Here is a 27452-nt window from a genome sequence, read left to right on the forward strand (position 1 = left end):
ACTGAGGGGCTCCCCAAAGCACGAGCATGAAGGGGGTGCCTTTATGTTGGTGAACTCAGGACCCTCTGTTCAAAGCAAGGAAGGGCCTGGGTCTCCAGGGGGTTCTGTATCGCCCTCGGCCCGCAAGGTCGACAAGAAGCCTGGTTCGGATGCATCTTCTCTCTCTCTGTTTCCGCAAGTCTACACACTTACATGCGCTTACATGACCAATCAGCGAGCAGGGTACAGGAGGGAGCGAATCAGGCGGTGCACCTAAACAAACAACTTTGCTAACAACCAATGCTGTTTCCCTCCTCTTTGGGCGTTCCGCTGAGTCTCACGCGGCCATCCTCACCTCGCAACTAGCCAGGCGCCATCTTTTAATGGCGGAGGCCGCCCTGGCCAGGGGCCTGCCTCCGACAGTTCTGCAGACTCCTACTTGGGCGTGAACACCCCTCCTGTCCCTGAGGACAAGGGGTCTTCCCCTTGGGGGGGTGCGTTGGCCCAAGTCTCTTGGTTTGAGCAAAGGGTCTGTCACTTGCAGTGGGTAAGGACGAGGGAGACAGGACTCCAAGCGCGGTCTCCTCTTGCAGTTAGTGCAGAACTTACACACGGTGCCGGGGAGGAGGACCTGGTACCTAGTTTGTGACCCAGCCTACTGATGAACGAACGATGTTTGCTTTCGAAGCCCATGGCCAAGAGAGAATTCTTGAGTCGTCTTTGGTGCAAAAAGGTGGTTTTATTAAAGCCCGGGGACATGACCGGGGGCAGGTAGAGCTGCACTGGATCCTGGGGGGGGGGGGCCCTATATACTTCCAAGTCGGGAGGGGTTAGGGAGAGCGCGGGACTCCCAGGTATTTTGGGAACAAGGTTTCCAGGACCCTGAGGGGGCAGCTCTAGCGAGGAGAAGGTCATGCACTACTGTTCCATGAAAACTCAGTCCTGAGACCTTTCGGATGTCTCTCGGTGCATGTATGCTTGCGGCGATGATGGCCACCACGTATCTTGGGGTTTAGAGATAAAGGAAGTTTCCAGAGGAATTTTTATGTTAAAATAGACTTACAGGATCCTGGGGGTCGGGCCAGAATGGCTTGTTGCCCTTCGCGAAGTGTCAGCATGGAGGCCGCTGAGCCCCTAGAGGAAGGTCGCTCTGCCTGTTCCGAGGACTTGTCAGGGGGCTGTAGGGAGAAAGGAAATTTGATTTTTCTTCTGCTTTTGGTTCCCACGTCACCCCCCCACCCCGAACCCTCTGACCCTTCAGCCTGTAAGTTGTTGATGGAAGGTCTCATCTTCCGAGAGGTCCCCCTGCTGACTGGGGGCGCAGAGACGGCCGTGCTGGGCTCCACGCTGTCCCTGGGGCGTTCGCAGCGAGAGCAGCAGCGAGGGGCAGAGGCGCTGAGTCAGGGGAGGCCGCACGTGCGGATCCCCCGAGCGGGAAGCACCCTCGGCGGGACGCGGCGGCAGAGAAAGCGTCTCGGCACCGGGCGGAGAGACGTGGGGAAAGACACGAACGGGGTTAGAGGAACAGAAAGAAAAAGAACCCAAATAGGAGTCTTTTTTTTTTTTTAAGATTTTATTTATCTACTTGAGAGAGAGCGAGAGCGGGCGACAGCACAAGCAGCGGGAGGGTCGGAGGGAGAAGCAGGCTCCATCCCGGGACCCGGACGGAGCCAGAGGCGGACGCTCGACCGACCCAGCCACCCAGGTGCCCCCAGAGTCCTTGGAAAGTTGACAAAAATCCTGTCCAGTCCGGGAGTTTAACCAGTCATTGAAGGAGAGACAGGGTCTCCCAGGTCGCCCACCGAGTGTTCCTGTCGGTTAGAGATGCAGGCGGAGGATCGTGGCATCTGGAACGCGGGCGTCGCACTTTGTTTCTGTGAAGCGCTCGCGTTCCACCGGGTGCAGCAGTAAAGCATCTCACGCCTTTCTGTTTTGTAAAGCTGGTTCACGCATTTGTGCTATTTCAGTATTTCATAGAGAAATGTGATTTGGGGTGTCATTTAGGGCTTGGGCCATGCCCTTATTAGGAGCTTCCGTGTGCCAAACAACATCCCCCAGGCCCAAAGAAGGAGCAAAGATGGGTGCTAGGTGGTCGGACCCCTGAAGCCTGGCACGTGTACCCTCGTTTTCGGTTCGGAAGGTTGGCTGTGCTTGTCATGGCTTTATCAGTGGGTCCGCGCATCCCGGCAACACCCACGGTCCAGCGGCCTATCCAGCCTGGGGGAAGGCGCAGCCACAGGTTAGAGCCACTTCGGGTCCGCGTGGAGCTGGCCACCTGCTTCTGGGCCTCCTTGGACTGCAGTTGGGGTTTCAAGGGCCCTTTGGTTCTGCAAGGCCGCCTTCCGCATTTGTGGGTGACTGCGTTCCCGCTTAGTTCCAGGTGGCAGCTGCATGATTGCCTGAAGCCTCCTCTTGTGAGTTTACGTCAACAGCGGTAACTTCTAAGATAAATGTGGCATCAAGAAGCCTTCATTGTAGGAGGTTGGGCCTTCACACAACCCTAGTTAGCAGGAATCACTGGCAAGTGGGGTAAGACTTGCCTCGGGATAAGGGCAGCCCCCAGTGCATCACCCAATGCAATCCTAAGGAACGTGGGGCCGTCCACCATCTGCAGAAGCCCATGGGTAGCCCCGTGGCGTGGGGGTGCGCTGTGCTTCTAAGGAGCAATTTTGTCATCCCAGCCACACGGAACTGGTCGTGGTGATCGCTGACCTATACACTGTTGGGGAACCGATCCCATGCTCCAGCTGTCCAAACAATCCTGTGCCCACGGGGTCTCATTATTGTCTCCACAGAGTAACAAGCAAGATTGTCTACACATGAGCTCTTGGGCTAATTTCTCTGAAGGTTCTCAAGCTGGCTCGCTCAGGCAAAGAGCAAACACTCAAAGACAATCAGAACTACGATTTAACATCTGCAAAGGTGTGTTATCGAAACGCAAATTTTCTCACTAAAATCGCTGTTATTTCCAGAGGTAGCCAAGTTAAGACTACATTGTTTGTAAAACAAGTTCAATTTTAACACACCTGGCCTGATTATTTCCATAAGCTCAGCAAGAACAGTGAGTGATCCTACAGATCTTTTAGAATCTGCTTTGCTGGAACTTTATAAGGAATCTCTAGGTTGAACTTTCAGTAGCCTCTCCAGGCTGGGAGCCAAGCCACGTACTTGCCATCAGACATGCCCGCTGTACCTGTAGATGCGGCGGATTCCTCTCCACCAGGTCCCCAGGACAGCCCGAGAGTCCTGCACCTGCTGGGAAGTGACATTCTTGACTCACCTGGTGAGGCTGCTGGGGACTCCGTAAGCAAGGGGTCAGGCCAACAGTTCCAAGGGGCTTTATGGCTCCAGGTTTCATAAAGTCAACCTTAGCTCCTTAAAGCTGTCTGGTCACATCTGAGTCTGTGCACGTCTCTCTCAAACGTGACATCTGAAAGCCATGGTAAAATCATCAGTGTTTCCAATGATGCCCTGTTACGAGGAGAACAGATCCTTACAGAGCTCATGCAGATACTGTGATTGCCCGAGAAGAAAGGACACTTACTGAGACCTTTTGAGCTTCAGGGGATTCAATCAGAGAGAAAAGTTAAATGCTTCATTGTGTTCACAAATGCATACTTTATCATGTTTCTGTAAATCACAATATCGCAAGAGAAAGGTCTGGAAGAGCAAACGTTAGACACCAGCCATGGTTCCGACGGTTCAATGATGACCTTGCACCAGAACACAACACACCGTGTAAACAAGCCTTATTAGTCAAAGAGACGTTGTTTACAATTTGAAATCTCAGGGAAGTTTGGTAAAACCTTAGGAAGTTAAAGCACATGCTTAAGCAGGATTATGGATCATTAAAAACCTGATAAACACAAACCGTAGAGGCCGGTTTTGGGGGCAAAGAAAGAGCAAACAGCTTTGTTTATATTTTTTTCCCAAGAGCAGACCAACAATCCCAGAAAACTGTGTCTTTTGAACAGAGAGAAAACAGAATTTCAGTCTCACACTAGCGTATTTTCAAATCTGCTCATTTCAACCCTGGTCCGTCCTGACCACACGTGAAATCCCTTTCCGAAGACTTCCCTTCGCAAACCTCCCACACCTTCCCTTCGACAAAAATGTGTTCCCTTTCCTCAGATCTTTCTTACACATACTGAGTTTCTTCCCTTATTCCCACCGGTTTTAATTACATGTAGCAGGATTTTAACTCTTAGTCTCCGGAGAACTAAACAGTAACCAGTTGTGAACTGTCACTCCAGAGTTCTGCAGATGGCAGTTTTATGACTCTATTAAGCACAAAGCACATTTTCCAACAGACCCAAATATCCTTAGTTTCTTAGCAATAAGAAGTCAAAAGTGCAAAGCTGTGTCCAGTGGCACTCTCTCCTATTTGGAAAAGACCTAGGTGTCCAATGATTTCAATCCCAATTTATCATTGAGCAAAATGTTAAGTTTCAGGTTATGACAGACTTTGAAAGCTCTCTTAGTTACCCATGAAAACCTTGAGACAGACAAAATTAACCATGATTTTAAGTCATCTTTTTAAAAAAGATTTTATTTATTTATTTGACAGACAGATCACAAGCAGGCAGAGAGGCAGGCAGAGAGGGAGGAGGAAGCAGGCTCCCCGTGGAGCAGAGAGCCTGAAGCAGGACTTGATCCCAGGACCCTGCCATCATGACCCGAGCTGAAGGCAGAGGCTTAATCCACTGAGCCACCCAGGGCCCTTATGTCACTTTTTTTGCTAGTAAGTTGCAACAGAGATCAAGAGCTTATCCGACCTTGGGCAAGCCTTGCTGGGACACTGATGAACAATGATGGCGCATTGATGGAACACGACCAGAAGAAAGGTCGGCAGAGACAAGGACCCTCTGTCCCAGGGGGGAAACTACCTTTAAAATGGGAAGGACTCCGTCCTGGTATTCTAAGCTTTCCTCAGCTTACCCCGTGCCCCATCTAAAGTCTTCCTGTGGGGAAGACTTACAACTGGTATGTGACAGAAGGAAGGGAATGGCCTCGGGGGTCTCAACCACATCCCGGGCGGGGGGAAGGGGGGTGTCAGCTCTGCGGCCAGTGGGACAGCTAAATGAGGAGCTTGACCTGGGGGCTCCTGGCCGGCCTGCTTTAGGGGGTGGGGCCCCCCCCCCGGACCTCTTGAACCCGATTCTATTAAACACCATCTGGTAAGGAGCCTGCCGCCCTTCCCACGTGAACAAGTACCTGTAGTTAGACACGTGCGTGGACAAAAACCTGATTGCGTGACGGGTGCAGGACGGTCAGGCAGATTAAAACACCCACTTAAAAGCCAATCAGTTTGTTGCCCTCTGTGGTTTTTCCCTGGGACCCTGGGGGGAATCTGGAGTGCGCGGGGTCAAGTGTTGACCCTCCTCTCTGCTCCTCACGGGAGGGGGCGGGGGAGGCCCGAGCACCAGCAAGGAGGGCCCCGAAGCCAGTTAAGCAGGAGGCCCCCGGGGCCGTGCAGACACGGGAGGGGGAGGCCTGGAGAGGAGGCCACGTGCCCCCAGAAGGCAGAGAACGCGGTTTCTTGGTTCTAAAGCTCCTCGGCTCAGACAGACGAACAGACACCCTGTTTGTTTGTCCCCCAGCGTGGACACCTGTGGTCCAGGTCGGGCTGGAGAAGACAGGAAACTCCCCGGACACAGAGGGAGTTTCGGCAGCTGCTTGGGAAACCTCCTTCAAGTCCCCATCCCCGGGTCCAGCCCCACAGCTGGCTCTAACTGCAGCCAGCAAGCCCGCGAAATGCAGGAGACGCCCCCACAGCCGTCAGGAGGAGGGACCGTGAGACCCCGTCCGCCTCCTCGGGACCACGGCCCCTGTTTCCTCCAGCAACCTGGATCCTGTCGGGACGAGGCCTGTTTAGATCATTATCGTCCTCCACGCCGGGAGGGAATTGACCGCCCGGTTCCTGACCCGACCTGTTCTGCAAGAGGCCCCTTAGGTCGGTCGGATGCGGAGCCCGCAGGCTGCCCTAGAGCATCCCCGCCCATGCGCCCCGCTTCCTGCGGAAGAGACGAACCGCCACATCCCACCGAGGCCACGCGGGGCTACAGGAGCTCAGTCCTTTCCTCAACTTCGCAATCCACATGGTTTCCGGGGGGTTAGAAGGCTCCCCGAGGGAGAGTCCTTGGGAACTGGGGAGAGAGAGAGAGAGAAGGTCCATCACGGGGAATCCCATTCCCGACTCCCAGGTGGCGTCCCACACGGGATCCGTCAGAGGCTCCTGGCGTCAAAGGGACTCAACGTGTCCCTCCGATGAGGTCCTCTGATCACCGCTCTGCCTTAAAGTCCCCGGAGGAGCGATGCCAGCGTCCCCCCATGTCCCCACTGCGTCCTAGGCTAGTAGGGCCTGAAATACCATGCCTCGGAGGTCCTGCCGTGAAGGTCACCTCTTACTCCACCTTGCCTTGAAGGACCCACCATTGTTAGCCCATGGAAAACACTAGAGAAGTTTTACAAGGGGAAATGTCCCAATATTGGAGTTTAAGTACTTAGAGGACCTTGACGGAAAACAGTAAAGATAGAAACCCGTCACGTTCTGAGTGACATTCCCACACGTGTGGTCTTTACAGCCAGAGTCCCCAGGAAGCCATCCCCGTTGGGTTTTAGTTCAGTCGGGTGCTGGGTTCCGCCGGCTCCCCGTGGAGGTCCCGCGGCCAGAAGGGGCCAGACCAGGGACGTGGGTAGGATCACATTAGACCGATGAGGAGGGAACCTCACATGGGAGAGTTAAGATGGGCAGCCAGGCTGGTCGCTGGGGTGGCTGTCCCGTGCCCACGACAGATGACTTTGTCGAAGGACAGGAACAAAGAGAGGGCATCAAGTTTCTGGGTCTTATTATCGTTCAGGCTCGGGGACTGACTTCCAGCGAAAGGGCAGGGTTTCTCCTTCCGTCCCCGTCCCCGTAGAGCAGCCGCGGGCAGGAGGATCGTAGCCTGAGCCAACGACAGGAGAGTGTTCCAGTAAGACGATACTCCCTGGGGGGCGCCTGGGGGGCTCAGTTGTTAAGCGTCTGCCTTCGGCTCAGGTCATGATGCTGGGATCGAGCCCCACATCAGACTCCTTGCTTGGTGGGAAGCCTGCTTCTCCCTCTCCCACTCCCCCTGCTTGTGTTCCATCTCACTCCGTCTCTTTGTCAAATAAATACAATCTTAAAAAAAAAAAAAAAAAAAAGATGATAGTCCTTGGGGCACCTGGGTGGCTCAGTCAGTTAAGCATCTGCCTTTGGCTCAGGTCATGATCCCAGGGTCCCCGGATCAAGCCCCGATTAGGCTCCTGGCTCAGTGGAGAGCCTGCTTCTCCCTCTCCCTCTGCTGCTTCCCCCACCTGTGCTCTCTCCCACTCTCTCAAATAAATAAATAAAATCTTTTTAAAAAAATTTACTGGGCGCCTGGGTGGTTGAGTGGGTTAAGCCACTGCCTTCGGCTCAGGTCATGGTCTCAGGGACCTGGAATCGAGTCCCACATCGGGCTCTCTGCTCAGCAGGGAGCCTGCTTCCTCCTCTCTCTCTGCCTGCTGCTCTGCCTACTTGTGATCTCTGCCTGTCAAATAAATAAATAAAATCTTTTTTAAAAATTAAAAAAAAATTTATTAACGAAAAAATACCATATTCCTTTCAAAGCCCCTGAAATGGGAATGGAGGAAAAGAAAGCCGTCGTCAAGTTTGCAGCAAGGCTCAGAGGCCAGATGAAGGCCGATGCCCCATGCCGTGCACCAAATCATGTAGGAACTGTTGGGGTTTAGGAGAGAACAGTCAAGAAAGAATTCTTGAGGCGTCTTTGGTGCAAAAAGGTGGTTTTATTAAAGCCCGGGGACAGGACCGGGGCCAGGTACAGCTGCACTGGGTCCTGGGGAGGGGCCCCTATATACTTCCAAGTCGGGAGGGGTTAGGGAGAGTGCGGGCCTCCCAGGTATTTTGGGAACAAGGTTTCCAGGACCCTGAGGGGGCAGCTCTAGCGAGGAGAAGGTCATGCACTACTGTTCCGTGAAAACTCAGTCCTGAGACCTTTCGGATGTCTCTTGGTGCGTGTATGCTTGCGGCGATGATGGCCACCATGTATCTTGGGGTTTAGAGATAAAGGAAGTCTCCAAAGGAATTTTTTTTTTTTTTTAAAGATTTTATTTATTTATTTGAGAGAGAGAGACAGTGAGAGAGAGCATGAGCGAGGAGAAGGTCAGAGGGAGAAGCAGACTCCCCGTGGAGCTGGGAGTCCGATGCGGGACTCGATCCCGGGACTCCAGGATCATGACCTGAGCCGAAGGCAGTCGTCCAACCAACTGAGCCACCCAGGCGTCCCTCCAAAGGAATTTTTATGTTAAAATAGACTTACAGGATCCTGGGGGTCGGGCCAGAATGGCTTGTTGCCCTTCACGAAGTGTCAGCATGGAGGCCGCTGAGCCCCTAGAGGAAGGTCGCTCTGCCTGTTCCGAGGACTTGTCAGTCCCTGGGCGGTAGGTTGAGGGAATGCAAATTGTTTTGGCCTTAGTTTCCCTCGTCTGCTGAGGCCCTGGGTCTGCTGCTTCAGTCCGGGCGCCAGAAACCCAGGCCCCTGGAGGAGGCGGCATGTCGTTCTGCAGGGTCCTACTCTACTCTGGTCCCCAGAGAACTCTTGGAAGAGAGGGTCAGGTTATCCTCTGCTCGGGGAGCGGATGGAAGGGGTGCCAGTCTGAGTCCCTCCCCGAATGAGAGTCAGGCAAAGGCAGGTTTGGCCAAATTCCCAGCAGAGAACAGATGGCACATCCGAACCAGAAAAATAGGAAGAGTGCGGCGGAAGGTGCTCTTTGGAGAGGGTGGGCAGGACTTAGGGAAGCCATGCGGCGCCCCCTCCAGCCCCGGTGACAGGGACACCTGCTGTCTACTGGCCAGGCTGGAAAGGCAGCCAGAGGGGCAGTTGCCGCAGGTGCTCACGAGTGATGGGACTGTCCCAGGAGACCCTGCAGGAGGGAGACCCTGCAGGAGGGGGCCCGTGGCATCAACACGCCACTTGGGTCTTCTCCTCTTAGAATCTGCTGGGCTCCCAGTGGTCCCTCCCCCAGCCTTAGAACCCCTCGGGGGTGTGGTGTCTGCTGCCCCGCACACTGCCCTCCCCGACCCCCAGCTGGCCCCTCCTCTCTGTGCACCCCTCCCGAATCCATGTCTCTTGCATTTTCCTCAGAGACCCCCCTCTTCCCACGTCACCTCCTCACGACGGACAGCCGAGGGGACACTCCCAAGGTGACAGTCTGGGGCCCCAGGTGAGGAGAAACAGCGTGTTCGATAAGATCCCCCGTGGGGACACGAGGCAGGCTCTTTACACAAGAGACGTCCCCACAGGCTGGAGCACAGCCTCATGACTGGGGCCTGCGGAGGTGGGCCCTCAGAAAGACCGTCCCAGGCCCGCTGTGGGGGGCCGGTGGGGTGTCCACGGGCCTGAGCCCCAGCCAGAGCTGCCGTGTCGTCCCTGGGTCTGCTCGGTCCCCATCTCCGTCCGGCTCTGTGCTTTCCACTTCCCAGATCTCCTCCATCCCAACTGGGCCCGTGGCCGAGCACGCTGGGGACCCTGGAAATCACGGGAGAGCAGGAGCAGGGCGAAGTGGCGGATGGTCAGGAGGGGGAGAGGAGGCGCAGGGCCTGCCTGGCGTGGCCTGGGCCGTGGCCACCCCGGAGACGCACAGCGGGTGGAGGCCAGAGCTGGGGCAGGATCCCTCCACCTCCCAGGCCAGCAGGCCCAGCAGCAGAGAGGGCAGGCGAGAGACAGGACCCGGACATGCCCGTCTTCTCCCCACAGAGAGACCCCCTCCCTGGGGGCATGCGGAACAGACCAGAACAAAGAGCTGACTCCCCTACTGAGATGGGGCGGGGCGTCCCCCGGGCTCCAGGCGCTGAGATCCGGGAGTCTGGGCTCCTGGCCACCCTGTGCCTGGCCCCTCCCCGCAGCCTGGCCAGGTGCCAGGGCACCCCTAGAGTCTGGGGCACGAGGCCCCAGCAGGCCTCCCCCCGCGGCCCCGCCCCTCCCCGCCCTACCTGCCTTCCCCCAGGCGGCAGGAAATGGAAACTTAGAGCTCTGGGCTCCTCCTCCCACGGCTCAGCCCCTTCTCACCCACCCCACCCCCCTCCCTCTGCTCCCTCTGGGGCCTGCACCCTCCCCGCCCTCCAACCTCCCCCTACCCAGGGGGAGGCAGAGGGAACCCGGGGGCCCACCAGCCTCTGAGCCCAGCTCTGCAAGGACTTGACCCCAGAGCAGTGCGGGGCTGGGGTCCCCCAGCCAGCAGTGCGGGTGGCTTCAAGCCCCCGGCCTCAGGGGGCTTCTGAGAACCAGATAAGCATCACCATCTCTGAGTGTAGGTGCGGGAAGGGCAGTGACAGAGGAATGCCACCAGGGAGACAGCAGGTGCGGGGGGCGGAAGCCTGCGTGACGTGGGCAGGAGCAGAGCGCGGGGGCCACGGGGTCCTGCCGCGTCGCCACCGCCCGCCGGGCACCTCGCGACTCAGAGCCACGCCAGCGCCGTCGCTTGACCAATGTTGAGTGAACAATACCGCCAGTGCCTTCTACACGGGGACTCGGAGCCCCGCGGAGGACCCTTGCCCGCCACAACAGCTGCCCCTGTGTATCTGGGGGACATTCTGATGTCTAGTTCCTGGGATTCCTTTTCCTTTTTAAATATTTTTTATTTTTTTAAGTGACCTCTATACCCAACGTGGGGCTTGAACTTCCAACTCGGAGATCAAGAGTCACCCGCTCCGGGGACCCAGCCAGACGCCCCTTCTTCTGTTCTTAATGCCAGCCTGACCCCTTCAGGTGCGTCCCACGGTCACTGCCCACTCAGTCTCAGTCAGGCTGCCCCAAGGTGCTTCCCGATCCTTCCCCAAGGCACTGGTCAGCCGGGGTCTCCTTCCTCTTGTCGCCCTACCGGGGCAGATACTTCCTGCCTCCCTTATTTGGGGACTGTCCCCTCCGCGGATGCAATCCCTGCACCGTCACCTGGCTGTGTGTTGGCGGGGTGTCCCCACTTTGGTGGCCGTGGCGATGAGAACCCGCATTTCCGAGCGTCCGTGCCCACGCTGGAGCTCAGAGATTCCCCAGAGACGCGCCACGACCCTGAGCCCCACACTGACCACTGTCCCGCGCTGCTGGACAGTATTCTGCGGCCACTGGCACAGGCACAGCACTTGGGGCCCCCGGGGTCAGCCTGAGTGCGCGGGCAGGTGTGAGCGGGGAAGCCCCAGGGACCGCGACGCCCAGAGTCGCCCAGAGTCTCCGTCCCGCTCTTCCTCGGGCGGGCGCGTCCCAGCGACGCCTGCTCGGCGCTTCCCTGGCTCGGAATGGGCCCAGAGAAGCTGGTTTTCCACTCCACGGGCCGCCGGTTCATCCCTCTGAGTTCCTCCTGGGCCCCAAACACCTGGGAAGGCCTCAGAGAACAGGATCCCAAGCGCATTCCAGGGCCGGCCCTGGCGCCAACACCTCACCCCCGGTGAGTCTCGGCCCAACTCCCATGGTGACCCTCGCTGTCCATGGACTCTACCTTGGCTTCCTGAAGGAGCAGGAGCCCGGACCCCTTTCCAGTAGGAAGCTCACCCCAAGGGCGCCGGTGCCCCAGGCGCGGTCTGCTCCGCTCTCCCTCGTGCTGGTCAGGAAGCCCTTCCCTCGATCCCTCCCGGCTCCCTTCGGATTTCCAGCCCGCAGGAAGCCACGGACACTCTCAGCTCATCCTTTGGGGCCCCTCTGGGTCCTCAGACCTGGCCCGCGGGCATCAAGTAGACCCCGACTTCCCACCTTCCGGGAGTGCCCGACGCGCCCCGGCCCAGGCTAAGGAGCCGTGGGCTGGGAGCACAGAGCCTTGCCGGCAGGGACGGCTTCCCTGGTCACCACAGACACAGCGTGGCTGGCAGAGAGGAGGTGGGCACAGGGCAGTGTCCCGCTCCCCCGCTCCCCGGCTCCCGCCCGTCCTGCCAGGTTTGCCTGTGCCTGCGGGGACCCGACGGGCCGCCATCCCATCGTCGAGTCCCGGAGAGCCGGACGCCGGTGCCCACCGAGTGCCTGCTCCTGGAGGCTCCTTCTCCCCACTCCAAACCCGTGCCTGCCTCTGGCGGGGGCTGCCTTCCTCCCAGAAGCAGACTGACCTCCCTCCCTGCTTCCGGTCCTGCCCTGTCCCGCCTGATGATGAACTTCCCACGTGGCCAAGCCTGGAGGTTCCCTTCTAGGCCTGGAGGGCAGAGAGCTATGGACTCAGGGGAGCCCCTCTCCCCATGTGGGCCTCTGGGTGGGGCCATGGGGTCCCCCCGCAGTGAGGCCCTGCAGGGAGAGGGTCCCCCACACTGCAGTCATGGCCACAGGCAGTCACAGCCAGAGCAAAAGGTGGAGAACATGTGTTTATGAGAGGCACCGAGCAGCAGGCAGAATCCAGTGTGGGGGCGGAGGGACAGGGCGGGGCCGCAGCTGGAGGTCGGGGTGGGGGGGGTTCCTGGGTCCAGCGGCCTAAACCCTGATGCACTGAAACCCCATCTTCCTCCCAAAGGCCAGCCTTACCGGGAGTGAATGCGGGCTGCAGAAAGGCCGGAGAAAAGCAGCTTCGGTGTTGGGGCTGCGGAGCTCCGCGGCTAACGTGGACTCCTGACCCCTCCCCCCCAACCCTGACTGTCCTGCACACCCGCATGCATGCCCAGGGTGCACCCAGGCCCCGTCCGCGCCACTGCGCTAGGCCATCCTCTGAGACAACACCGTCCTCGGACGTGACAACAGGCCTTCTCGGAAGCAGCGGCCCAAAGCACAGCTCCCAACCCAGCTGGGGACAGACGTGCCGCTCCCAGTGTGTCCCCAGCCCTCAGCCCTTCCCAGGTTCCCTTAGGAAGGTCGCAAGGCCGGCCGCCTGGGGAGTGAGCGCTGCGGGCGCCTCTCAGGGGAGGGGAGGTTCGAGAGGCAGGGGCTGGGATCGAGCGGGGTGAGGGGTCGGAGGAAGAGGAAGAGGCTTCCGTATGGTTTGGGGGGTCTGCGAGGGGCCGGGCCTTCCTTCCTGAGCTGGGGGAGTCCGGGTCGGCTGCCGGGCGGCCGCAGTCAGGGCCCGAGCCGCTGCAGGGCGGACAGCAGGCTGAGCAGGAGCCCGAGGCCCAGCACCGCGGCGCTGGCGCGCAGCCCCCGGCCGGCCGTGCTGATGTTACACAGGAAGCTCTGGCAGCAGTAGGTGCCGATGGACGCCACGCCGAGGTTGACGCTGGGGCTGGGGCAGATCGGGGAGCAGCCCTTGTTCAGGGTATGGCCGAAGTCCACCAGTTTCCCTGCGCAGGAAGACAAGGCGGTGAGGGCCGGCGTGGGGGGCAGGGGCCTGGGCCGCGGGCAGAGGCGGCGGGCGGCGCTCACCGAGGCCGGCAGAGGCGGACACCGTGACGCAGTAGTTGTCCGAGTCCGAGCACACGGTCGGCTTCAGGCAGTAGAAGTTACTGTTCTGATTCGTGCACGAGAAGCACACCAGGGAGCAGGCTGCGGAGGAAGGGAGGCGCGGCACGTGACACCTGTCTCGGGCCCTGGGGGGCCTCCCAGCGGTGCCCCCCCCGCCCCGTGTCCCCTGCCAGTCCGCAACCCCCAGTCCTTGGTGGGTGTTAATCGAGCAATCATCACACTCCAGACCCAGGCCGCGGGTCCAAATGCACAGCGGGGAGTGTCAGGGGCCGACCCGAGGCCTCCAGGGGAGCAGTGAGGAGTGACCCGCTCTGCTGGGGCAGAGGGCCCCCAGCAGAGCGCCGTGGGGCCGTCTGGAACAGGTCACGTGGGAGCGGGCCTGAAGGTCCCCTGGGCGCTGCTGGGCACCACTTGGGAGAGAGGGCAGCAGGGCTCACGCAAAGCCAGGGCCCGGAGCCCGGGGTGGGGGGGCATCTCACCTCGCTCCACACCCAGCAGGGCAGCCAGTAGCACGGGTAGGAAGACCTTCATTCCGGAGGAGATGGGTGTCCAGTCTGGGCTCTCACAAAGCCAAAGATACGGGTCCTGCTTAGACAACAGCTCGGTGGGGGACACAGCTGCCCCTTGGGAGGAGATACCGGAGCCCCGGGCCCTGGGAGCCACGCTGCCCTCCGTTTGACAGACAGTGGGGTGGGGTGGGCTGTCTTCCGGCAGCCACACAACCAGCACACGGAGGGTCCTCCTGCTCCATTCCCGCCCACCTCGCTCAGGGCACACTCCCCGCTGAGACCCCTGCCCCAGCCCGAGGGGCTTGCGGCTGGGGCGGGCTGGGGAATCATGACAGATCTCCGGACCACACAAAAAGGAAGGCCAAGAGACTGGCCCTTGCTGGTTGGTGATGCTGGGAGGGCGGGGGGGGAAAGATAGTGACCAGGAATATTAGCCAGCCCACATCCAGAACTTTCCGTTCCTGCCGTGAGGACTCAGGGGCCGGCTGGGCACTGGGCACCTGCCTCCAGCAGCTTCAGTGTTGCGGAGGCTAGGGGCGCTTCCCGCTCTGTATGATTCAGCGCTGACGACAGCGAGCCTGTAAAATCTGCTATTCCTCCATTTCCTGCCTGAAACATAGGTTCAGCGAGGTTCAGCCAGGGAGATCTGTCTATGGAGGCTGCCTAGTGCCCTCCATTGGGACCCTCTCCCAGGCAGAAACCAGTGGCCGTTGGTGGTGGAAGCCCCAGGGGGAGCAGCTGGGGCTCTGGTTCCCTGTTCTGCAGGAGGCAAGGTGTGGGAGGAGCAGTCTGGTGCCTTCCTGGGGGACAGCCATGGGCGGTGGGAGGGCATTCTGGGCCCAGGAACCTGGGTCCCAGGCACTGGGAAGAGGAATGCCAGGGAGAGAACAGGCTTCCCCCGCCCAGTTTTGGGCCCGGGGTTAACACCTTGGGGTCTGGGACAGGAGCTTCGGATGCCCGAGTTCAGGGCTGAGCCCATCTCCAGATGCGGACAGCGCCGGAGAAAGGAGCCCCAGCTTCCTCTCCTAGAATGTGAGGTTTGGATCTGGGGAAGCTCTGAGCTGTTCTCCAGGAAGCTCTGGTATGCACAGCCACCAGTCACATCTGGTGTCCCCACTGTCCCCGGCCAGGCATGCAACCAAACAGGCCGCACTGGGCTGAGTCGAGGCACGGGCTGGAGTGGATGGACACGAGCAGGTTAGGCAATGGGAGCCCTGAGGGGACAGTGCCATCTGGGATCGGAACTGCCCACTCCTCCCCCAGGCTCACGGGGCTGATTTCTGACAAAGCCAGGCATGCAGGGACTGGGGGCCACTACAGAGGTAGGAACAAGTCCTTGTCCTGAAGATCAAAGGTGGCTCAGCAGGGGCCAGGGAGCGGGGGCTTTGGGGACCGACGTTCCTAGGCACCTCATACGCTTGCATAATCTTTGGCAAACTAGGTTTCACCCCTTTGCCAGGGTAGGCTCCAGTCCCCAGGGTAGTCGGTCCACCAGGATGGGCCCTTAATTCTTCCCATCCTGCCGGACCGCCGAGATCCCAGCCCCCTTCTCGAGTTAGCAACGCTGCCCCTCTCCAGTCCCCACGGGAGAGGTGAAGGCGAACCTAGAGTCGGGTGATGGCCCCCAGCCTGCGCGGCTCTGGGTCACCCAGGCAGGGAGGGCGCCTGCTGCTGGTGTGTGCCCGCTCCAGCCCCGATCTTGGGCACTGTTCGGAAGGGCTGGGAGGGCTGGGGGATGGGAGTGGAGGCTCAGCCCCCGAGCGCCGGGCCCACGCGTAAGCCCAGCCTCCCAGCCTCCTCCAGACCCCCCCGCGGCGTTCCCGGCACCCCGCTCGCCGCTCCTCTCCGCCCTGCCCGGCGCCAAGGGGGTCGTCCCCGTCCCCCCTCCCCGGTCCGGACCCGGCCGACTTACGTGGGGCAGACGCAGGTCCACGGTCTCGCCGAGCTCCCCAAGCCTGGCGCCCAAGCGCACGAAAGCCCCGGACTCGTGGCCGCGGCGGCGGGCGGGGGACAGCGGGCGGAGTCGGCGCTCGCGCGGGCGGGGGAAGCAGGGGCGGAGTCGGGGCTCCAGCGGGCGGGGGGAGCAGGGGCGGAGTCGGGGTTCCAGCGGGCTAGGGGCGCAGGGCGAGCTGGGGGCAAAGGGGCGGGCGGCGCAGAGCTGGCGCTCCGGCGCGCTGGGGAGCAGGAGCAGGGCCGGAGTGGGGGCTCCCGCGGGCGGGCGCGGGGCCGGCATTCCGGGGGGGGGGGCCCGGGCAGGGTCGGACTTCAGGCCTGGGCGGGGCTGGCAGGCCCCCCACGACGGGCCCGGAGCCCAGCCCCAGGGAGGTGTTGCTAGCCCGCCCGGCTGGTCCTTCTCGTCCCCACGCGGGGCGCGCGTCATCGCCGGGCAGCCCGGCGACGCTTGGCGGGCGTGTGGGGGCGGGGACGGGGCCCACCTTCGCCGGCCGCGCCCAGGGAGGGCTCGCGTCCGTTCCTCCCGGTCCGGTGGGAGCGTTTCAGACTCCCGGGCGGGGCGGGGAGGAGGCGGGGAGCTTGCCTCTAGCACGCCGCTCCCTCGCCCCGGGCCCCCGGGGTCCTCGGCTCCCGGCCTCGCCGCCTCGGGGGTGAGCCCTTAGCCCTCCCGTGGCGAGGGGTGGGGGACGAAGGCCGCAGAGGGCAGTGGTTGTGGCCGTGGGAATCCCCGGCGGGACATCGATCTTCGCTGCTTCTGGATTCCTTTCTGCCCTGGGCGCAGGGGCTGCCTCTTCTGCGGCTGCCCGACCTGGGCCAAGACTCTCAGCCAGGCTGCTCCCAGGCCGCCAGCGCGCTGTGCGACGAGGGGATGGGTGCCCAAAGCCCGCCTGATGGGACCCTCCCGGCGCAGAGCCGAGAGGCCCGCTAGGGTAAAGGCAGCACCTTTCGTCCGTCCAGCACAGCCTTTGGGCGCCGTGTCAGTAGGTGGACCCTGGCTGGACCCGCACCATCGACTCTGGGCAGGGAGGCCGGGCCCTGGCGGGGGAGCGCGGTCTGGCAGGGCTCCACGCCCTCGCATCCTGCTTCTCATTGGCGGGGCTGGGAGGCTGCGTGCGGCCTGGGCAGCTGGGGATGCTGGGCTGGCGGCAGGCCGGGCTGCCGGGCCCTAACCACCCCCCCCCGCCCCCCGCAGCCTCGTTTGCGGGGGTTCCCCTCCTCCTGCAGGGACTTGGGCGGCAGCTTGTTTGCTGAGTCTCAGCCACCTGCTTGTTTTGGAAGTACACGTCACAGTTTCACACCGCGGGTCCTGGGAGGGGCTGTGATACCTGACCTTTTCTCTCTGCCTTTCTGGACAGCACTTACGGTGAGGGTGAGGGTGGTGAACGACGCTGCCAGGCCTAGAAGCCTCTTCCTCTTCTTCCTCCTGTTGGGGAGGACAGGTGAGGGGGAGGGAGCTGAGGCAGAATGGCAGGGTGGCCTCGGAGCTGCATGGGAGAGGGGCCTTCGTAACACACCGGTTGCGTGGGAAAGGTCCAGGGGTATGTGAGTGTGCAGGGGAGTGAGTGAGTGTGTCGGTGTGTGTGAGTGTGCACGTAAGAGTGTGTGTGTCTTCAGTTGAGGATCAAGGTCAGACATTGCGTGGTTCTCTGTAATGTCCCAATGAAGTGGGATGGCTCAACTTGGAAAGGCTTTAGGGGCTCTCTCCCTGGGGGGTCTGCGCGTGTCTCAAGAGGTCCCCAGGCAAAGAGCGGTGGTATCTGGGGTTCCACACTTCTAAGGGTGATGGCCCTGCTGTCCCCAGGGACATGCAGTAAGCCATAGCCCTTGGTTACCGGCTCTGGATCTTACCTCCAGAGGTAAGATGAATTTGGGTCCCCATCAGAGGCATGTGTTTCATCTTGGCAGTGCCCGTCACTTCCCGTTGGGCTCCTTGCTTGTTGATTCCACCCAGCAGATCAGCCCTGGAGGGCAGTGCCTGGCACCCAGACCACCGCCGGCTAGTGGTCCGGGCTCAGCAAGTATTTGTGGCCAAAAGCATATGGGGGCTCTGTGCCATTCAAGACAGGACCCCGTGATTCGGGGAGCTCTGTGAGTTTGAACAACCAAGTCACAATGAGACTCAGATATCCTTTGAAAATGTGTCTGAACACATATGGCCAAGCCAGGAGCTTGGGCAGTGCCTGATGGTGTAATCTGTGGGGTCCTTCTGAGAACCTTCCCCTCCACAGGTTCCTGGAAGTAGAAGGACTGTGTCTCCAGTTCGTTTCTGTGAGGTGTTTCGTGATACAGGAAGGATTCTAGGCAGGTCCAGCCAGGTGAGTTGGAGAGGGTGGGTGTCGTGACTAGGATAGAGGGTCATGCCCGCGGACCCATTCCTCCCAAAGGAGGCCCCACATCCAGGGACTTGGCCTATCCGGGAGTTACCAGTCACACGTGTTCCCTGGGACCACGGTGACACCTGGAGGCCTCCTAGATAAGGTCTGCCCACCATGGTGGACCCACTCAGGCTCCCTCCTTCAACCCTGAACTCTGGGAGCCTCCTTCACACGCACGGGACACCCCCTGGAATGGCAAGGTACATGTCCATCTGGTGGACATGTGTCAGTGGACACTCCTGCTTCTGCTTCTGTTTCTCTTTTTTGGGCTTGCTGAAGTCTTTGGGCTTTGTAGACCCCCTGCTGATTTCCTGGGCCAGCCACTGCCCCACCCGGGGGCCCAGAATGTTCTTTCTTTCTCTACTCCAGTGCCGTGGTGTTCGCCAGCCTTTCCCCTGGCAGCTCTCCCCCTGCTCATGCTCTCTGGGGAACTTTCTCTTGGCAGAAGTGGCTGGAGTTTGGGGGTACACATTTGCCGCTGGATGTCTCCTAGTCCTGTCCGGGGTCTGGACCCAGGGGTGCGCACCGTCTGGCTTGTCCGGAACTGGGCGAGACGGGTGCCCACTGCCCTCACTGTCTGCAGAAAGGGGATCCAGGGGCTGGAGGAGCCAATAAGAGGAGGCTGGCGCGGAGTGCTGAGGCTGGAGACGGGGGGCCACGGGGGGCAGGTAGGCAGTCGTCCTTGGCCAGCATTCTGCGTTCTCACCCTAAGAGGGAGGCACAGCCCCGGCCCCAGACGGTCAGCGCCTGCAGCTTCCGTGGGGGCTCTCGAGCTGGAGCTGTGGCAGGTGCGCTTGGCCTCTTTGGGGCCCGGCAGCCGAGCTCTCCCCTCTGGAGCTACCCCCCTCCTCCGAGACTCCTACTGCAGGTCTGTGCTCAGGGGTCCTGTGGGGAAGTGTGCAGAGCCCCCCGGCCCTCCTCTCCTGCTGCTCTGACTCTCCCAGGCCAGGAAGCCCTGAGTCGCTCTCGCTCGTGCTCTAGCCGGATGGGAGGCACGGCGTCCTCGGGCAGTGGGGCTCAGTGTGCTAGGAGAGCCGCGTGAGGCCGCACTGTGGGGCGTGGTACGCCTGCCTTACCTCTCTGGGCACAGCTCCCCGTCTCCGAGTGGAGACATGGCCAGGCAGGATTTGATGCCCAGTGAATAATCAGACGAGTACATTTGCATGGAAACAGCTTGAGAGCTGGTGTTGTGGGATAGAAAGCCACTTAGAATTTAGAAGTTAAATACACACATGCGCACACACACACACACGCATGTGCGTGTGCACGCTTATAATTTAGAAGCTAATAACCCCCCAAAACAAAACAACCCCCACTGATGAAGTTCTTGAACCTAGGTGAGGTTCGGTCCGGTGAGGTTTGAAGCCGACAGCTAAGAAAGAATTCTTTTTTTTTTTTTTTAAGATTTTATTTATTTATTTGACAGAGAGAGATCACAGTAGGAGAGAGGAAGGGAAGAGATCACAGAGAGAGAGAAAGGGAAGCAGGCCCCCCGCTGAGCAGAGAGCCCGATGTGGGACTCGATCCCAGGACCCTGAGATCATGACCTGAGCCGAAGGCAGCGGCTTAACCCACTGAGCCACCCAGGCGCCCAAGAATTCTTAAGACGTCTTTGGTGCAGGGGTGCCTGGGTGGCTCAGTGGGTTAAGCCTCTGCCTTCAGCTCAGGTCGTGATCCCAGGGTCCTGGGATCGAGCCCCGCATCAGACTCTCTGCTCAGTGGGGAGCCTGCTTCCCCGCTCTCCCTCTGCCTGTCTCTCTGTCTGCTTGTGATCTCTCTCTCTGTGGAATAAATAAATAAAATCTTTAAAAAAAAAAAAAGACGTCTTTGGTGCAAAAAGGTGGTTTATTAGAGCACAGAGACAGGACCCGTAGGCAGATGGAGATGCTGTGCCGGGCATGTGAGGAGGGGCTGGTTATATACACAGGAGTTGGGTAGGTGAGGACAAAGGGGTGTTCAGAAGGGCTATTGGGGTAAAGAAGACTGTCAGGATATTGGAGGCCTGGTTACTATCCAGCCAAGGCCGCTTTCCCTCTAATGAGGCACTAACATAAAGACAGTGGGGAGTCTCCTGGTGGACCATCACATTCCTGCTATCAAGTGTTCTTGTTAGTGAGATTTAGGTTTAGAAGAAATTTAACTTTATTTGCTTTTTCTTCTACCTCGGCCTCCTTCAGTTTTGTTTATGGAGCGGAGGAGGACATTAGGGCTTGAGGAACTGAGTTATGTGCCCCTGGAAATTGGGCTACTGATAAGGTAACTTCTTTCTTGTAAATCTCAAAGATGTTTATAAACCAAGGGCGACTCCTGCCTTGCAGGATTGTGATCTCCGCAAGTTAACTATTTGTTTTTCTTTTAGGGCAGTCAGGGGTGCCTGAGGAATGTGACACAAATTACTGAGGGGAGCGGGTGCAGAGGGGGCGCAAGGTGCCAGCTTTTGCCCTGTCCTCAGCCAGCCTCCTGCTCCCTCATCACCACCACACTTAGAATTTAGAAGCTAAAAGAAAGCGTGATGTTTGCAAGCATGGCAGGGCATGGGGTGGGGGTGGGGGTGCTGGGGCCGTAGTCCGCCAGGCCCCTTCACGTGCAAGACCTCAGGCTTCCTACAGACACAACCTGAGAACTGTTGTGCCCCAATAATGGGTCCGTGATCAAAGGAGCGAGACTGATACAAAGCAAAGGTCAAGCAAAGCTTTATTTCGTGCCAAGCATCAAGAATCTAACTGAACGTTCAGGGCCGCACCTCTTCCAAGAGAGGGCGACCCCTCTCTGTTTCACAGACTAGCTTCGAAGGGCAAAGGCCATGCGGTCGGGCCTGGCCACGCACAGGTGACCGATGAGATTGTAACACACACAGGAAAGTCCACAGTGATGCAGGTGACCAGTGGAGTTACAATTGACCCTAGTAGACATTTGACCCAGCCTATCACACCTTGATTAGGATTGGCACCAAAAAGCCTCCTGAAGGATAGGGCCCATACTCCTTGGTAACCAGGGAGACAGTACGCATCCCCTCACTGATCCGCTGTCTCCACCTGGCCTGACCCACCCTTGTATCTGGGCGTTGTGACCTGGAGCTGGTTTGTGTCTCCAAGTAAATCCCCTGGGGGCAGGGGAGCAGGGACAGTTTCTAAATAGGTCCTTACAAGAACCTCTTCAGAGGTCCTGGTGGCTGGCCGTGCGGAGCTCCCGTGACAGCCAGTGGGACTCTAGGTCAGCAGACCTGGGCTCTGAGATGGCCCATCGGGATCCGGTACGGAACTTGCTACAGAGCACGTGAAGACAGACCCCTGACCTACAGGATCGTGCCCGGCGGTTCTAGAACGCTCGGGTTCTCGCACCTGCGGCTGGGACTTTGCTGTTGGTTGATGAAGACGCGGAGGGCAGAGCTGTCCCTTACAGCCATGTCCAACCGATGAGTGCGCGGAAAAGGTGCCACCACCCATTTGGCAGAAGGTCCTGCGGTGGTCTTGATGAGGTTCTAGAACCTAGGTGAGGTTCAGTGGGCTGAGGTCTGGAGCCGATGACCAAGAAAGAATTCTTGAGACATCTTTGGTGCGAAGTGGTGGTTTATTAAAGCACAAGGACAGGACCCGTGGGCAGCAAGCGCTGCGGGGCTGGCAGGTTGTGTGCCCTGCGGTTGGGGGAAGGGGAGGGGCAGGGAGGGTTCGACGGAGCTTCCATATGCTAAAGAGGGCCTTCGAGGTGCGGGGTAGCCGGCGGCCCTGCGGCTGCGTCGGTGTTGTCTTTGGGCCGGCCCTTCCCATTTCTGCGAGCGAGCGTCTCCGTTAGTGAGATTTAGGTTTAGAAGAGATTTAGCTGTATTTACATTTCCTTCCGCCTCAGCCTCCTCCGTTGGTTTTGTTTCTGGTGGGGAGGGAGACCTTAGGGCTTGAGGAACTGAGTTATTTGCCTCAGGAAATTGTGCTATTGTTAAGGTAACGTCTTTGTTTGTAGCTCTCTAGGACATTTGTAAGCCAAGGGAGACTCCGTCTTGCCGCACAGTGATCTCTGCAAGGTAACTGTTTGCTGCTTACGGTGGTCAGGGGTGCCTGAGGAATGAGACACAGATTACTGGGGTGGGGGGAGCGGATGGAGAGGGGGTGCAAGGTGCCAGCTTCTGCTCTGTCCTCAGCCAGCCTCCTGCTCCCTCATCAGTCTCCGCTCGGTGGGATCACCCAGCCCCCACTCCCACCGAGCTCTCACCGTGCCTCCAGGGGTGCTCTGTCTCAACAGGATTCTGAAAAGCCTCAGACCTCTTCCACACCCGGGATGGCCTCCTCCAGCCTTAGGGCTGTTCTCTGTCCCTGTCCCCGGTGCTGGCTGGGAGCTGGGCTCACAGGAGGCCACAAGCATGGGTCCTCCCACACCCCCACACCGCCTCCCCTCCAGCCAATTCACACTCGTCCCCGCCCATCCTCCCCACCACACGTGAACCCAGCAGGACCCTGGACAGGTGTGTGAGCCTTTGTCCCCTGGCCAGCCCCCCTCCCACTGCCCAGCTCCCAGGGTCCTCCTCCAGCACAGCTCCTGTCCCAGCGCCCCTCTGCCCTTCCGTCTTCCTTCGCAGGACACTTCCCTCATCCCCGAGCGCTCCCTGTTCCCCTCCGGTCTCCCTAGATTGAGCAGTGCCCTGCTGCAGGCCGTGAGGCTGGGGCCGGTCCACCCCCGAGGCTGTGCTCAGTCTGGGCCAGCTGGGTCTCCATTCTTCTGGACACTCTGATGAGGGAGCAGGAGGCTGGCTGAGGACAAAGCAAGAGCTGGCGCCTTGCACCCCCCCCCTCCATCCGCTCCCCTCAGGTGTGGCGTTCCTCAGGCACCCCGGACTGCCATAAAATGATAAATAGTTAACTTGCTGAGATCACAGTCCTGCAAGACAGGAGTCTCCCTTGGTTTGCAAATGTCCTTGAGATTTACAAACAAAGAAGTTACCTTATCAATAGCCCAATTTCCAGGGACACAGAACTCAGTTTCTCAAGCCTAATGTCACCCTCCCATCCATAAAAACCGAAGGAGGTGGAGGTAGAAGGAAAAGTAAATAAAGTTAAATTTCTTCTAAACCTAAATCTCATTAACAAGGATGCTTGATGGCAGGAATGTAACATTCCACCAGGAGACTCTCAATTGTCTTTACTTGATAGTAACTAAGCCTTCAATATCCTGATAGTATTCTTTGCCCCAATAGCCCTTCTGAATACCCCTTTGTCCTTACCTACCCAACTCCTGCGTATATAACCAACCACCCCTCACAACCCGGGGCAGCCGCATCTCTGCCTGCCCACGGGCCCTGTCCCCGTGCTTTAATAAACCACCATTTTGCACCAACGACGTCTTAAGAATTCTTTCTTTAGTCGTCGGCTCCGAACCTCCTCACCCCACCGAACCTGACTTAGGTTCTGGGACTTCATCAACTCTATGGATTCACTTAAATGGTCCCAGGACAGGCCGGCTTCATTCTTTCCCTGCCGCCCCTGTCCTGGGCCCTGGTCAGGACCCTCAGGCTGGCCCAGCCCATCTCCCACACTTGAGGCTGGGGTCCTCTGCTCTCACAAGCAAATCTGCTTCAGGCTCTGCGGGGTGTCCTAGGGGGTGGGGAAGAGTCCTCCTCAGGGCACACTCGCTGCTCTCTTGCTGGGGAGTGGGACCTGGATCCTAGCAGGCTGCTGGCCCCAGGACCCTGGGAACCCTCCCTGAGGCTCTGCCTGGAGGGAGCGTGGGGCCCAGCTAGGCGGAGCGCGAGTGAGGCTCTGAGTTTCTCCAACAGAGCCGTCAGCACAGGCCATCTCTGGCCCTTTGCCACCCCAACCGAGGGACAGAAACCAGCCACCTATTGCCCTGGGGGCCCAGATGGGTGGAGGCTGGATGTGCCTCTCTCTAGACTTTGACTTCAACCTGATTCTGAAAAGCCTCAGGCCTGCCCACGGGTTGCCCATTAGCAGAGGCTTCCTTGGGGGCAGAGACGCCCGGCTGGGGCACCCCCGCGCCTGGGCTTGTCTGAGCCCGCTCTTGAGGTCCGTCCTACAGGGTGGCCCTCCCGGGTTCCCGCGCCCAGCCAGCCAGCAGAGCGGCTACGACCCCAAGAGGCCTCTCTTATATTTTGCAGACCAGCTTATTTGTAAAATTTCTACTAGGAAATGGAGAAAACTCACCGCTGGGCACAACAGATGGGAAAGCAGGTGAGCATGGCTGTCCTCGGAACCCAGCCCCGAGGCGGTGAGGCTAGAGTTCGGCCCCTCCAAGAGAGGGCATGTTCCCGCACGCCCGCATGGGCTCCCTCTGCCCCTCTCCTCCTACGCTTGGTCCTTGGTGCTGGGTCCCAGGGCTCCCTGGATGGCTCCCTACAGCCGGCTGCCTCCCTTGCCCTCAGCCCCTCCGGCCGCCTGACTCCTTGCCTGGAAGAGCAGGGAAGGGGGGAGCTGGGGGGGAACGGGAGGGGGAGAGAGGGGTCAGTCTGGGTGCCCTGGAAGCGGACCCCAAGGGAGAGTCCGGTTCAAGAGAGGGTGCCCAGGGACTCTGTGAAGGAGAAGGGGGTGGTGGGGGCCTTCAGGTCGCCATGCGGGGAGGCCTGGAGGGAGCGGGGAGGAGCCGGGCCCTGGGGGTAGCTCACGTCTGGAGCCGGGAGGCCTGCACCTCTCGGGGAGGCGCTTCCCTGGTGTCACGACGGAAAGGGGATGATGGGAAGCATTTGAAAGTGACTTTGTCCTAACAACATTGAACTACTGGGAGCCTAGAGGATCTTCAATGTCTCCCACATCTCATGACTTTGGGTCTGGTGAGGGACGGGGTTTTCCCAGAGCTCCCCAACACCCCCAGAGCCAGGCCTCAGCCTGGGCCCTGGGGTAATTCTCTGGGCCTGAGGGTAGGATTCAGGCTGGGGTGGGGCTCAGCTACAGTCCTGCCCCTCCCTGGGGGGCCACGAGCCTCTCCCACCCCCTGGGAGGCTCAAGCCTTAGTGAGCCACTCTTCTGTATTTTATCCCAGATGCACTGTAAAAAAGATACTTTACTTTATGACCAGTATATGTAAATCCCCACTGTGTGGGGGACACTCTGTGTTTCCTATTCTATGCAGTTTTGTCTTGCTCCATTCTGTCTTTTTTCAAGATTTTGTGGGGCGCCTGGGTGGCTCACTCGGTTAAGTGTCTGCCTCTGCCTCAGGTCATGATCCCAGGATCCTGGGATCGAGCCCCATATCGGGCTCCCTGCTCAGCAGGAAGCCTGCTTCTCCCTCTCCCACTCCCCCTGCTTGTGTTCCCTCTCTTGCTGTCTCTGTCAAATAAATAAATAAATAAAATCTTAAAAAAAAAAAAAGATTTTGTTTATTTGAGGGCGCCTGGGTGGCTCAGTCAGTTAAGCATCTGCCTTCTGCTCAGATCATGATCCCAAACCCAGGGTCCTGGGATGGAGCTCCATGTCCGCAGGGAGCCTGCTTCTTCCTCTCCCTCTGCTGCTCCCCCTCTTGTGCTCTCTCTCTTCTGTCAAATAAATAAAATCTTTAAAAAATTATTTGAGGGGCACCTGGGTGGCTCAGTGGGTGAAGTGTCTGCCTTCGGCTCAGGTCATGATCCTGGGGTCGAGCCCCCCGTTGGGCTCCCTGCTCCGTGGAAGCCTGCTTCTCCCTCTTCTCTCTCTGCCTGCTTGTGATCTTTCTTCCTGTGTTAAATATATAAATCTTTTTTTTTTTTTTAAAGATTTTATTTATTTATTTGACAGACATAGATCACAAGTAGGCAGAGAGGCAGGCAGAGAGAGAGAGAGAGAGAGAGAGAGGGAAGCAGGCTTCCTGCGGAGCAGGGAGCCCGATGCGGGGCTCGATCCCAGGACCCTGAGATCATGACCCGAGCCGAAGGCAGCAGCCCAAACCACTGAGCCACCCAGGCGCCCCTAAATATATAAATCTTAAAAAAAAAATTATTTGAGAGGGAGCGAGCACACAAGCGGAGGGAGGGGCAGAGGGAGAGGGAGAAGCAGGCTTCCTACTGAGCAGGGAGCCCATCGAGGGGCTCCATCCCAGGACTCCAGAGCTCAAGGCAGACTCTTAACCAACTGAGCCACCCGGTCGCCCCATTTTGTAAGAAAATCAAGCAAGAAGTCACTATGCTGACTTCACCGCCATTCTGAAAGGCACCGCCGAAACCCTTAGTCACCCGACATTTATTTTTCAGAGAGCTTAATTGGGACTTTCTTACAGAAAATAGTTACTTGAGTAAGGAAACCATCATGTTTGCAAAAGAAATGGAATGGTAAATGCAGATGAACTTGGTTGCAGCCCTGGGAACAGCAGCTAACCCCACCCCCACCCCAGGAAGTGCGGGTGGCCTCACTGATGCCTTAGCAGGCGTGGCCCACCCCTGGGGGCGCCTCCCCGCCCCGCCCCCGGCCCGTGTTCTGCACAGTGCGAGCCCGGCGCCTGCCTCAGCCCTCCCAAGTCCGGGTACAGCAGAGGAACGGATGGGGGGAGCAGAAGGCTGGCTGAGGACCAAGGCAGCCTGTCCCTCAGCCACTCCTGGGTGCGACCTGCGGGACCTTCCTCCAGGAAGCCGCCATCTCTCTTGCAGTTAACGCCTCACTAGAGGGAAAAGCAACTTTAACTTGACAATGGCACGGCCTCAGGTATCCCGGGAGCATCTTTAGCATATGAAGGCTCTTTGGAAAATCTCTTTTTCCCTACCGTACCCACAAGCCCCACGTACAGAATCAGATCCCGCTCCCCCAGCCCTGGGACAGCTGCTCCTTCTGCCCACGGTCCTGCCCCTGGGCTTTAATTGGACCAGCATTTTGCATCAAAGACCTCCCAAGAATTCTTTCTTGGCCGTGGACTCCAGATCCCACCACACCGAACTGAACCTATACTCCAAAAAACCACATCACCCCTGAGGGCAGGAAAGCACTCAGCTGGGACCTGTGCCTATGGGGAAGTTAGGGAGGACCACGGGCTGCACGGTGGCTGCACAGGGGCCAAAGGGACCAACCTCCCCCAGAAAGGGGCCTCCAAGCTCAGCCCCGACAGCGCCCAGCTGGGAACTGGGTGTGCCCAGGTGCCACCAAGTTTGGAGGAGCCCCAGGAACTGAAGTTCGTGGTCACCGCGCAGTGACGGTGGCCTTTGGGCACACTCACTCATGCCCGACCGTGAACTGCCATGTTGAGAAACATAAAACCAAAATCTTGGGCTGACCCAGAAAACTGCTCCACAGAGCATCGCCCGACAGAGCAGAGGGGAGCGCGGCGGGCCACCCGCAGCCTCGTGCACG

General features: G+C 59.1%; 1 protein-coding gene across 4 annotated transcripts; it reads right to left on the reverse strand.

Moving 5' to 3' along the window:
- Positions 1 to 12327: 12327 nt before the first annotated feature.
- LY6E (lymphocyte antigen 6 family member E) lies at positions 12328 to 16377 on the reverse strand. 4 transcript variants are annotated; one of them, XM_045074057.1, is made up of 4 exons: positions 15786 to 15942; positions 13844 to 13949; positions 13326 to 13445; positions 12328 to 13243 (listed from the first exon to the last, which is right to left on the reverse strand). In XM_045074057.1, exons 2-4 carry the CDS (start codon positions 13893 to 13895, stop codon positions 13023 to 13025), a joined length of 393 nt encoding a protein of 130 aa, XP_044929992.1. In that variant the 5' UTR covers positions 13896 to 13949; positions 15786 to 15942; the 3' UTR covers positions 12328 to 13022. The 4 variants fall into 4 exon arrangements, with proteins under 4 accessions (XP_044929992.1, XP_044929993.1, XP_044929995.1 ...); XM_045074058.1 differs by lacking the exons at positions 12328 to 13243; positions 13326 to 13445; positions 13844 to 13949 and adding exons at positions 13956 to 14482; positions 14801 to 15047 and having other exon boundaries at positions 15786 to 16377; XM_045074060.1 differs by lacking the exons at positions 12328 to 13243; positions 13326 to 13445; positions 13844 to 13949 and adding an exon at positions 13956 to 14482 and having other exon boundaries at positions 15786 to 16377.
- Between the last annotated feature and the right edge of the window lie 11075 nt (positions 16378 to 27452).

This window comes from Mustela putorius, unplaced genomic scaffold (assembly GCF_011764305.1).
Source record: "Mustela putorius furo isolate JIRA1106 unplaced genomic scaffold, ASM1176430v1.1 tig00537303_pilon_pilon_pilon, whole genome shotgun sequence".
Taxonomy (NCBI): domain Eukaryota; kingdom Metazoa; phylum Chordata; class Mammalia; order Carnivora; family Mustelidae; genus Mustela; species Mustela putorius.

What these genes read in the sequence shown, in the direction of transcription:
- LY6E (XM_045074056.1), bottom strand. Translation starts at nt 16,253, where the DNA reads ATGACGCGCGCCCCGCGTGGGGACGAGAAGGACCAGCCGGGCGGGCTA. An exon ending in TGGACCTGCGTCTGCCCCAC is followed by an intron (nt 15,048 to 15,785) that starts GTAAGTCGGCCG and finishes CATCCACTCCAG; the next exon opens with CCCGTGCCTCGACTCAGCCC.